Raw genomic sequence first — 12,792 nt, 5'->3', positions numbered from 1 at the left:
ACTGTTTCTGAGCAAGACCCAAGCTAATGACTCAAGGTGGTATGGGAATCTTAGCTGGACCTAGGGAAACTGATGCCTGGAGCCCATTGTTCAGATGGGACAAGCTGAGCCTTCCAAAAGGCTAACCAGACTAACCTTTGCTCAGCATCTTTTAACAGGTACCGTATCAGGAAAAGTGCCACATACTCAGTCTGCATTTCTTCACTGAACCCTACAACAGCTCTATAAGGCAGATCTAAGAAATTCAGGTTTCCATCAGGGTTAAATAATTAGCCAGTAGCAGAACTGGGCTTTGGTTAAAGCTCTAAGCTGGAGCTTTAACCATGCTGGTGGACTGAAACATCCCAGGATTAGGACAGCTGGACTAATTCTAGTCCCCACCTCTGGTGGGGCTGAGCCCATGGGCACCCTGCTTACCAGGATCATGGTGGCAGGGCTGGCCTGGCCTGGGGGAGCATATCCTTATTGAGCACTAGGAATAGAACCATGTATTGTTTTCTTCCAGTGGCTGGTTAGTTGAGGATTTGCTGTTTTGGGGTTGCTGTGGTGTCACTCCTGAATTCTGGGCCCAAACCCAGGTGTTCCTCCCCTAGAGGTAGGTGCAGCAGTATAGCTCGGGGGTATAGGTCATGGTTTCTTGGACCAGACTTACCAGGTTCTGTTTGGTGTGGGATCTCAAGTGATTTACTCTGTGCCTCAGTGTTCCTGTCTTTAAAGGGGATTGTGGTGTGAGGTATGTGAGTTAAAGTGCTTAGCATAGTGCCTGGCACCAAATCAAGTGCTCAATAATCGATAATTGCTATTATTAGCTATTAGTCAACAGTTAGTGAATCCAGGGAGACCTTTAAAAGGCTTGCCCGCCTGAGATGCAGGACTGAGCACTGTGATCGGGCCTGCGGAAAGTTCTGTGAGCAGAAGTATTTTCCCAGGAAAGGGGTAGACACAGAACAAGGGAGTCCACTGGGCAGTAATCAGAGTAATTAGGAAGCCATATTCACCATCAGACCTGAAAATATTTTCTTCTGACTTGAGACCACCATGCGCCTCGACAGGCAACTGGAATGGGGGCCTTTCAAAGAAAGGAGCCAGAATGGAAGAAGGATCTGACCTTCTGACATTGACCGGTTGATCATCTGTCGACATTGATTTTCCCTCCTTTTCTGCTGGGCATGTTAAAAGCCTTCAGATTTCAGCTGGTTCCACTGTGTCAGGTCGTCTAAGATGCTCTTACATTGAAAGCTGATGGGGTGAATGAGACTTAGGGCTCTTTGGGAGCCCCGTCCGTTTGGTGTTTACCTAGACACCCTGGTGCCAGACTGGAGGAAGCAGCAGTGTGAAGCATCTGCCCATGTGGGTGGGGTGAGTGGCCTGGGGTAGGTGGGTCAGTGGAGGCCAAGAAATCCTCTTATCTCACCCGGTGCCCTGGCCTCCCTCAGCAGCAGGAGCTGAGCAGTAAACCCTGGTGAGTCATCCTGCCTGGGAATCAGAGTTGCCAGTCTGTGAGCATGTGGGGTTTGTGTAAATTTGGGCCTTTTGTTTCTTTCAGCGCTCCAGTCTTTAGAAACACAAATCTGGAGACCAGACCCTCCACATGGTACAGTCCTTCTTGTTTGGATATAATTCTACTTGAACAGTTGCTTTTCTGGTATGATGGTCTTCCAAGAATGAACCCCTTGCCTTTTGAAAATTTGAATAGGCCCTGCTTATGGATTACTAGTTATACTCTAAAAGCGTGAAAAGACTTTTTAAAAAAACCTTACCTGGGTCTGTCGTTTTCACAACAAAAGCCCTAAAAAGGGGTTCAGTGTATTTGGGAAGCTGAATTGAAACTTCAGATCTGTTGAGGACATGTGTGGACATGTCTTTTTGTCATTTATTCTCTTTGAGGGTGGAGAATGGGACACTCCCTGATATGATGAGTCTCCAGTAACTACAAGAATGATTCTGACTTCATTTTAAGCTTGCATATTCAGAGCTTACCCTTAGAATTTCCTCTTGAAGACAACTCCCATTTTATCCTGACACTATTTGGAGGAAGTCAAGTTAAGGTAAAGTTTAAAGTTTCAGCCTTTCATAAAAACTACCCTGTGCCCCACTGCCAGGCTTTCAGGAGCTTTGAATTTATATCAGGGAGGCCCATGAAAGCTCACTAGAACTGAGGAGGCCCATCTGGGACTGACATTGATTTTGTCTGGTGTCTGCTTTCCGTACTTCTGGCTCCTGATCCACATTTCTATTAACAGTGTAATTTCAGTGGCTGCAACTGGCAAAATTTTGAAAGTTGTAAATTATAAATGGATTTTCTAGCAAACTAATTGAAGGTAAGGATGAGGTCTGAATGGATAATGTAGTCTTAGAAATCACCTTCCTCAGACATTTCTGGCATTTCATTTAAAAGTTATTAATTACAATAAGCAATTAATAAACCACCATGATGAGTCTGGTATGTATCATTGCAGACTTTTCTTTTTCTTCCAGTGGTTAGTTATCCTACCATTTAGAGATTGTGCAGGGTGAATCAGCCTTTTTTTTTTTTTTTAATATTAGTTGTCGGTGAACCTTTATTTTATTTCTTTATATGTGGTGCTGAGAATCAAACTCAGTGCCTCACACATGCTAGGCAAGTCTGCTACCACTGAGCCACAGCCCCAGTCCAGCCTTTTTTTTTTTTTTTTTTTAAGTGGAGACATACTGCTTTGGAAGAAGACCTGACAGTCCTCTAGGATGGTCACATTTATTGTGAGCTGGGCTTGCATTTTTTGTATAGCCTTGCTGCAGACCCAAAGGAGGTGAAAAAGAAGCTACTCCTTGGGAAACTGCTTGGTGTAAAGGCTGGTGGATGACTTCTATGGATGGGGGAGTGGAGCAGGGTAGAGAAAGGATATTATGCCTGCTGTGAGGGGCAGGCACAAGAAAGAGTCTGGAGAGAGCAAATTTCACTTTGCTGTTTGTCTAGGCCCCTGTTCATAGTCTTGATGCTGCAAATCTCTTTAGGCCATAATAAGACTGTATAGCTACCTTGGACATGGTCACCCCTTCTCCTTATTTCTTTTTAAGAAAATCTGAGGGTATTGAAATTAGGAACCAGAGATGAACCTTCTGGCTTAATCCAAGTCCAGATAACTTTGTTATGTGATGGCTAGTTGGCAAGACAAATTTCCTCTGGAACATTCCTGTCACAACTGTAGTCTCTGATGGGTTCTGCACATGAAACAGCCTTTTGTAACCCATGTTACTTAAAGAATTCTAGGAATTTCCCTTACTGGTTCTTCATGTGTACCCTAGCCCCTGAATTTCCAGGGGGACTTACAGAGCTGGTTTATGAGGGAGGTGATGATGAATTCAGGTTCAGTGAAATGGAGTGGTTACTGTATGGAGTGGTTCCTGGCGGGTAGTGTCCATACCCCACTCCTCTATTGAGAGGTGACCACTTTTTAATTTCTTTCCAGGTTGGCTGGCTCCTCTGGCTGATGGCATGTTGAGGTACATGGGCCAGTGGCAGCGAGGGCATCCAATCCAGAGGGGGCCACTCTAGAGGCCAGGCCACCACCACCATGGGCCAGTGTGTCACCAAGTGCAAGAATCCCTCATCAACCTTGGGCAGCAAGAATGGAGACCGGGACCCCAGCAGCAAGTCACACAGCAGGCGAGGGGCAAGCCACCGTGAGGAACAGGTGCCACCCTGTGGTAAGCCAGGTGGGGACATCCTCGTCAATGGGACCAAGAAAGCCGAAGCTGCCACTGAAGCCTGCCAGCTGCCAACATCCTCTGGAGATGCTGGGAGGGAGTCCAAGTCCAATGCTGAGGAGTCTTCCTTGCAGAGACTGGAAGAACTGTTCAGGCGCTACAAGGATGAGCGGGAGGATGCAATTTTGGAGGAAGGCATGGAGCGCTTTTGCAATGACCTATGTGTCGACCCCACAGAATTTCGAGTGCTGCTCTTGGCTTGGAAGTTCCAGGCTGCTACCATGTGCAAATTTACCAGGTAAGTCCCCAACAGTTCAGGTCAGCAGGTGAACAGAGGAGGAGAGAGCACCCTTGGGCAGTGGTGCCAGCTAGGATAGAACAGTTGACTTCACAGGGTTTGGGGTAAGTTTTATTTATTTATTTTACTTTTGCTGACAAAATTCTCTGAAGCTTAAATGCTCTGACTTAAGTTGTGGTTCTGATCCAGAGAATCCCCTGAGACTTTCCTATTGGTTGAAAAAATGCATCCCTGGCACCACAGCAGACTCATTGAAAGTAATCTCGGGGTAGGGCTCAAGCATTTGTATTTTGATAACGCTTCCTGTATCTGAAGTGTACTTCACATTTGTTCTCGCAGGATAAAGCCTTTGCCTAATTTGTAGGTCAGGTTTGAAGCCTATCATAGCATTACCAGGCAGCTTGTGAGAATCTGGACACCAGCCATCTTTGCCTGAAGTTAAATGAGGAATAATCCAGGGCAAGTCCTATTGCCCGGCTGCTGCTCAGCCCCACTGCTGTCTTAGACCTTTCTTTCCTTTCACTCCTTTGCTCGTCTCACTCAGTATTGACTGTCTGCCTATCATGTGCGGGGCACTTAGTGCCCATACAGTGAGTACCTCTGGGCTATCCCTTTGGGACTCCATGGAGCCATTTGTTCTGTAGATGTTACCTCAGTCATGCATCTGTGTGGAGGTTGAAGGTGAGGCAGGGTCATCTCAGGGCATGCTTTGAGGAGCACAGGGTCATGAGTAAGAACAAACTTTAAGACCCAGATGAACAGTTTCTAGTTTTTAGGGCCTCATGGGTAGGTTGCTCTCTCCACCTCAGATGCCTCACCTCTTCAGTAAGTACAGCAGCCCCTGGGAAGACGATCAGTGTGAGACCATGTCGTACAGGTATTTAAAATACAGATGTAGTTGTTGTTTTTAATACCAGAACTTTAAGATCTAGTGGCAGAGTTGTCCAGGCTCATCCAGAATTCTTGGTTCTAAGAGCCTCCTTGGCCGTCAACAAAAATATTCATAAAACAACTCTTAGAGAATCAAAAAGGAAGCAGAAAGTCTGTCTGGGAGGAGACTTTTTCCCTATTGCACTGTAGGAAACAACAGGCCAGAGAGCAGGAGACTTGCTCTTAGCTTTGGGAAGGTGAATGGATTATAAGTGAATGAACCTTTATCAGTTGCCGCCCAGTGCCAGGCACAGTTAGAAGCAGTCAGCATCTGTTAGCTTTAGTCCTCCCCCAAACCCTATGAAGGCTGTGTTCTCAGTGTGATCACTGAGGAAACAGGAATGCTTAGTGGAGGAGCTGGAATTCTAATCCCGATCCTTAGGCCTCAGAGCCTTGCTGCCTTCAGTCATTATAGTCTGTTGCCTCTCCGTTAATGATATCTTTTATCATAATTAATTATGTCCTTTCCTTCCCATTATAGGAAGGAGTTTTTTGATGGCTGCAAAGCAATAAGTGCAGACAGCATTGACGGGATCTGTGCACGGTTCCCTAGCCTCTTAATAGAAGCCAAACAAGAGGATAAATTCAAGGATCTCTACAGGTTTACATTTCAGTTTGGCCTGGACTCTGAAGAAGGGCAGCGGTCACTGCATCGGGAAATAGCCATTGCCCTGTGGAAACTAGTCTTTACCCAGAACAATCCTCCTGTGTTGGACCAATGGCTAAACTTCTTAACAGAGAATCCCTCGGGAATCAAGGGCATCTCCCGGGACACTTGGAACATGTTCCTTAACTTCACTCAGGTGATTGGCCCCGACCTTAGCAACTACAGTGAAGATGAGGCCTGGCCAAGTCTCTTCGATACCTTTGTGGAGTGGGAAATGGAACGAAGGAAACGAGAAGGAGAAGGGAGAGGCGCACTCAGCTCAGGGCCCGAGGGCTTGTGTCCCGAGGAGCAGACTTAATGGCTCTGTTCCAGGAGCAGCAGCTAGGATCTGCCTGCTGCCCTGCAGCCAAGCGAGGAATTGGACCTTTCTGGAAATTACCGAAGATCCGGATATTTTCTACTTTACACCTTTCTCTGCCTTGTATCTGAAAGGGCTCTAAAATGCTGTATCATGTTTTAGGCACTTTCTTCATTTTTGGTTATTTTGGTTTTCTTTTTTTGGGGGGAATCCCCCCAAATATTTGAACCTGGCTACATGTTGTGTATCTTCTTTTTTTGAAGCCTTCAGATAGAATAAGCCTGCCATTTCTTGCACAAATTTAGGTTTTTGGTTTTTTTTTTGGGGGGGGGGGGTGGGGGAGGGTGTAGAGCCGGGTGGGGAGAATGGGACTGTTAGGTTGAATTAACATTACAAAATGATACAGTGCCAGATCTCAGTTTTGCATATTGTTTTTCAGGGCAGGTCTGTACTGTGTGTAGTGCTGTTTACATGGTTGAAGTTAGTTTGTAATTATTATTTTTAAAGATTTACCCAGATTTGATAGCAGTGTTAACTGTTAACCACATTGCATTAATTTCCAGACAATTGAGAGCTCTTGGAGAGCCAAGGCCAATCAAGAGCATTTGCAGTCTGGTGACAACCCCCTTTTAAGCTAATTTATCCAAAATCCCTATTTCTCTCACTTCTTGCTCATTCCTTCTTTGACCTATTGCATTTCATGTTGAGTTTATCCATCAACATGCTGCACCTGTCAGTCAAGTGAGCAGTTTTATTTTTTTTTAGAACACATTGTACTGAGAACCACTTAAGCGTTGAATGCAGAGAAAGCAGTGCTACCTCAGTTTTGCTGGAAGTTGACTTCTTTGATAGTTTTCTTTCTTTGATGAAGTTTCTGTATTTTCATGTTTTAAGTGGAAATACTTTGTTTTTCATTTGTCTTGGAGCCAAAGTTTCTGTTCCTGGTGGTCGGAAGACTGTGCCTGCCGGCCAGCTGACTTGAAGGAAAACTGTGGTATGGAGCTCTGCTTGAATCTTTTTTTTTTTTTCCCCCTTTCTGAGTGTCATCAGCTAGCTTACTTGTCTGGCATGTGCAGAAGCCTGGGGCTGGTCTGAACTCTGCCAAACAAATGTCAAAGTGTATTTAATAAATGTGCCCTTTCCCTTCTTGCTGCACCCATGTTGTCACTTAACCCCTAGGAGTTATTTATTATCTTTTTGTTAATGTCAGGCTCATTTGGGGTAATGTGATGACTGTTTAGGTTTACATGATCCTCTTCTCCTTCCTCTACCCTCAAATATGTATATATACATATATTAAATATGTATATATTTTACCTATATAAAATATATATATATACACATATATGTATCTATATTTCTTTGTTTCTCTGCCTGCTAAACTGGCCATAAAAGAGGGAGCTGCCTTCAATATATAAAGTGTAAGTAAGAAGAGTGCCAGGGAACATCATAATGGAGGCTTTCGTATCTGAATCTGACCATTTTTACTACAGGAGAACATGAATTTGCCCACACCTTCCTTACAGGATGGGGGCCTGTTGCCCACATTGCTTGCTCCATGTGGCCAGCTTTGGCCATACTGCCATTGGGGCCTGAGGAACTAACGCTGGTCCTATCTGGTTTCAGTAGAGGGTCCTCTTGTTATTTTTCCATTAACATATATATCCTCAAAAGCTGTATTGGAAGGTGGATGGCAGGAGCTTGTAACAGTTCGGCTTCCAACACTTTGGAACAGATTAAAGGGAATCTTTTAAATAAAAACTTATAAAAATCTTTACACATTTGAGGTAATGAGAGTTTGTCTATTAAACATTTGGAGTTTCCTCCCCTAATTAGTCTCCCACCCCATCCAGGTATATATTTCTTAACCTGGACAGGAATCACATGCTTTGAGTTCCTTTATTAGTAGTAGCTCTGGGCTCTCATATTTACAGAGATGCTTATTTAAGGAGTTTAGGCTGTTTTTCTACAATTGATACTGAACATACTTGGAATTTTTAAATTTCTAAACCAGATGGTTGCCCCTTCTAGAGTGGCAGATAAGAGATTTTTCTATCAGCCCCATTAAACGCTGACAACACTGCTGGAAAGCTGAAAAGGCTCCTAGGCCAGGTGTCGCTTTTGGTTGTAAATAAGACACGAAGTCCTTGTGTAAGAGCCTCCAGGGTCCCCAGTTGTGGGCTCAGTTGTAGTTGCGGTACAGATTCTCTTAAAGAACGTTCTCTTACAGAGAGTTTGCAACTCTTGTTTTTGCCAACCCTGGATTAGGAGAGTTTGGATGAGGGAGGAGAGGCAGGCTTCACCTGGCCAAGTTACATTTTTTTCTGTAGATCAGTAGGGTTTGTGGGAGAGAGCACAAGAGAGCTGAGAACCTGAGGACTTTAGAAGTGGCTGGATGCTTTCCCCAGACTATAAGCCTGCATTTGTGCATTAGGTTTGACAGTGAGTTGTTTTTTTTTTTTTTTTTTTTTAAACTATTTGGCTTCCTTACCCCTTTCCCCATGAAAGAGCCATTGAGAAATTACTTTTGGTTATATTTTAATGATCCCTTTGTTGAGAAGCCAGAAGAGGGAGCAGTCAGGGAGGCGATTTGCAGGTTTGAGTCCCTGATGCTCAGCAAGGAAGTCAAGCTTCTACAGTAGCTCTGGGCCAGCGCTTGATCCTTTTGTGACCACGAGGAAAGCAGCTGAAGTGTGTGTTGGGTTTGTATTTCTGTGAAATGGAAAACCCCTGTTCCTCTCAGTGTAGAAATAGGTTTGCTGCTTCATGGCAGGTGAGCAATAATTTGGGGGAAGAAGCCAAATGCTTGCCCCTCATTTTAGCGTTGTGTCAACAGGGTGAGGTGGAGAGGGGCAGGATGTGGATGCCATGTTGAAGATCTGCAACATTTGAGGGTGACTAAGAGTAGGTGTTAGAAATTTGCTTCGTTTGGGCAAAAGGCTCTGTGAGATGTTTCTTTAGCAATTTATTAGCCAGCTGGTATGAGATGAAATACTGCTTCATTGAATCGCTTCCCCCCATTCTTGCCAAATTTGAGTATCATTTTTAACTTTACCTCCTCTAATGGCACTTTGCTGTGCTGCCCCTGGTTGCCTCAGTAGTTCTCCTCTCATCCTGCCAGATGTGTACACACAAGAGTTACATCAACCCCATAGATACCCTTATGGTAATGGAAAGAGCTGGCTGAAGATCCAAATCCCAAACTTGTAGGCCCAGGAAAATACAATTGAAAATGTACAAGGCAGTGTTTTCAGCAGTAAACTTCCACTAAAAGGTGGATACAACTAGCCTTCTTGTGAAAGAGGAAAGGATTAAGCCACAGGGCATTGGTCTGAAACAGTACTGATTGTCTAAGGCTGGTGCCAAAATTCAGTCCTCAGGCCAGGAGACTGCAGGGTGTTGGGACCCGGTATTTCACTTGATGGCCTCACATATCATGCCAATACTGAGACTTGTAGAAAAGTTTATGAACCAAAACATCATCTTTTGTAGTGTTTGGTTTGCTGTATTTCGTGAGGTCTTCAGTGCAGCAAAGCCCAAAGGTAGCTGTTTCTAGAATTTATTTCCTTCAGTTGTTTCCTATTTTTCTTGTGTCAATTGTTTGGTTAATGACTTGAATACCTGAATGGACAAAGGTCTTTCTTGGTGGACAAAGATCTTCCTTGGAGGACTCCAGCAGTATTTTGTTTAAGCAGCTAAAAGGACTGTTACTGAAATGTTAATTAGGACTCATTTGAGGACATGTGACATTTATGGATCCTCCTCTTACTCCCAGTATCTTTCCTAAGTGTAGAGGGGATTCCCACTACCCCCAATCAGAATTATTCCCTTGCTAAGCTATAAAATATAGCATAGATCCCGTTTAACCTGGACTGTGACTGCATGTCGGTGAGGATCAGCTCCCCCTTAAGCACTAGTTGCAGAAACCAAGATGGTCCAAATAGCTTTGAGTAACCCTTCAGATTCTGCTTCTGATTCAGGTGTGGGGCATCGTGTTCTACCTAGTCCTCTTCTTGGAAACCCAGCCTGCTCTCAGAAACCTCCTTCTACCACCTGCTTTTCCTGCTACTTTCAACACAAATCTTGGGTAGTGCCAAAGGAAGCCATTCAGCAGCTGCTGTCCTTTTTCCCCCAACACATATACACTTCCTCTGGGAGAAGTGTTTTTCTTCTCGCCCTGGTCCTCAGTTGTGATTAACTGCTCTTACCTGTTGCACTAATGAATATGAATTTAGGTTGCAAAGAGGGAATTTGAAGCAATAGGCAAATGGGGCTTGGATGAATTGGTCTTGCATATCCTGCCTTAAGCTGCTGAGGTGATGAGTCCATTGCTCATGTGACCCTCCACCTTTGTGGATCCCTCTTGGTTTTGGTACCAGCATGTCTGTTTCTTGAGGTTATATAAATTTGACAGTTAAAACTTTTATTTGTATTCTCTGCACTGTTGCACTCTCCAAATGGCCCCTTTTGTCTTTGATGTCTAATTTTTTTTTCTACTTTGGAAGGTAACCTGCTGGTGGATTTAATAAATTTGTTTTCCTGAGTATTGATATTTTTGCAAAAAAAAAAAAAAAAGTGAATTTATTCTGGAAAAAGTTCTACCCCCTGGAAGCCTTTGGGGTCCCCAGTACTTGCAGGCAAACATCAAATGAGTTATCATAGGGCCACTACCTAATCTTAACTGAATTCCCAAGAGGAGTAAAAAATCTAAGCATGCCCCTGGATCTATTAATTTTGCAGTAGTTAATGCAAAGGAGGTAAGTTGACCTGTTTTAACTGTCCAGTGCCACTGTGAACTTCAGCAAGTTAGTGAAATTCTAAGCTATCCTTTTACTCATCTGTAAAATGAAACTCTTAATTCCACAGGAGTGTTAGGATTTCAAAGAAAATCTATAAAGCCCGTAAGATAAAAAAGTGCTCAATCATATTAAAAGCTCTCTTTAAGCTTCTCCAAAAGGGACTTTGGGTGAGTAATGCAGGGAATAGTGAACTGGACAGGGCTTGGCATGGTCACATGTGAAATCTTAGGAGCTTTCTGTCTAGGTGAGTTTTCACTAACATCACCCCCAGGGCTCCCATTACATTCTACAAGTCTGATGTGATGGACCACTTTCAACCCTGAGCTCCTTCCATTGTAGTTTTCTGCCTAGTCTTGTTTGTGTTTAGGAATGTTACTAACCATGTCACTCATTTCTTTGGTGAAGACCATGATGTCCTCCCCAAAGATTCCTAGCCCCATGTTGTTATCTCCTAAAAATAAGTAAGTACAGCGGCAGGGATTAAATGTGCTTTTTCTTGTCAGTTGCAAAGGGCTTAGAAATTATGTATATTCCCTAGCTGGGAAAGTTCTCGGATTTCTTCATTGAGTTGGATTTTTCTTCTTCCTGACCAAGGTCAACATCAGGTGGGGGCTGAATGGGAAATCTAAGGGGTAACTTTTCTTTTAGTATGTCCCCAAGACACGTGGCAATTCCCCCAAACAGGATGTTGATTTGTGTATTTGAATACAGCCTGGAGCTATTCCAAGCGTCACAGTGCTGTGCTGGTTACATACAGCTAAAATTCAATCTTCAGTAAGATGAGGGACAAGCAACTTTCACACAATTGCCAGACTAAGTGTAACTGCATGTGGAATGGACTTCTAACAAGTCAGTGTACTGAAGGTGGTCTACTGGATCCAGAAGAGTCACTTCAGCATTGGCTTCTTGTCACATCCAGTTACCAAAGCAAATGGCTATGCTGGGTCTGAAAATCATCCCTCTAACTCTGAATTTTGACCCAGATGGAAAAGGGTTATTAGTCTGACTGGGAAGGAGAGGTTAGGTATCCTAACTTGATTTCCTTTCCTTTCCTTTGTCTTTTGAGATGCCCTGTCTTAAAGCTATCAAGTGCCTATCTAGGTTTAACATTCTTGTGATATTCTGACCTTGATTCAGAGTGACTGAATGAAGTCTTGGTAAAATAAAGATCAATAACAATGCAGTCAGCAGCAAAGCATATTAACTCTAGCTGGAGGGTCTAGAAATCCATGCTGATGAGGACTCTAAGGGCCCTTTTCTTACCTGGGTGTTGCTGCTGAAATTGCTAGTATATTATATATGAAAGTTATATGAATGTTCTATTGCAAAGCAGAAGAAACCATGAGTGCCAGCTCTAGTACATATACTGACTTGTAAAGGATGCTTCCTCCTATATTGGATAGGTAATGATAGACCAAATCATCTATTTGGGAAAAGTTACCATATACCAAAATAAGTTCTAGGTAGAATAAAAGTGGAAGTAAAAAAATTTAAATCATTAGAAATATGTGAACTTGCAGTGAGAAATTGACCTCTAGATCAATCAGGACATTCTAACCATAAAAGTAAATGGAAGAAACTTATAAAACTTAAAAAGTAAACTAGAAAAGTGTGTGTAATAATTAACAAATTGACACTAAATCTGTAAGGAGCCCTTAAAAATGCAGTATGGAAAAGTACTTCATTTTCCATCAGAAAAATGGGCAAAGGATATGGTCAACTTGCTGAAGGAGAAAAAATTGGCCAAAAAGCTTCCGGAAAAAAAAAAAAAAAAAAAGATATTTGCCAATCTAAAGGGTTTTCATAAAAATAGAAATTAGAATACCAAAAATGGCAAAGATTTGAAACAAATCCATACTGGCAAACAGTAAAGGCTTTCTGGCATTAAAATAACCTTTAGTGTTAATACTCTTTAATCCAATGATTTCTCTTAAGAACTTAAAAGTACTATCTGCCAAGTTTGTACATGTAAATATATAGTTGGTAGCATTATTTGGGAAGAACTTGTGTTAATAGGATAGTGTTTTATAAATTATGACATCAATGTACAGTATTATGCAGCTATTACACTATCTGCTTTTAAATAATGATGGGAAAAGTTTGAGAAGCTTGT

General features: G+C 42.9%; 1 protein-coding gene across 6 annotated transcripts in view; it reads left to right on the top strand.

The window, feature by feature from the left end:
* Positions 1-7,657, top strand: part of DCUN1D3 (defective in cullin neddylation 1 domain containing 3) — a 34,871-nt gene extending 27,214 nt beyond the window's left edge. For all 6 annotated transcript variants that reach the window (XM_081300403.1, XM_081300402.1, XM_081300400.1 and 3 more), the window contains 2 exons: positions 3,450-3,985; positions 5,397-7,657. In XM_081300403.1, coding sequence (XP_081156529.1) covers positions 3,555-3,985; positions 5,397-5,880 — 915 coding nt within the window. In that variant the 5' untranslated portion in view covers positions 3,450-3,554 and the 3' untranslated portion in view covers positions 5,881-7,657. The remainder of the gene's footprint in view (positions 1-3,449; positions 3,986-5,396) is intronic.
* Positions 7,658-12,792: the final 5,135 nt, after the last annotated feature.

The sequence above is a fragment of the Spermophilus citellus genome (genome assembly GCF_964194105.1).
Source record: "Spermophilus citellus genome assembly, chromosome: 6".
Taxonomy (NCBI): Eukaryota; Metazoa; Chordata; class Mammalia; order Rodentia; family Sciuridae; genus Spermophilus; species Spermophilus citellus.
This window is presented reverse-complemented; position numbering and strand designations above follow the sequence as displayed.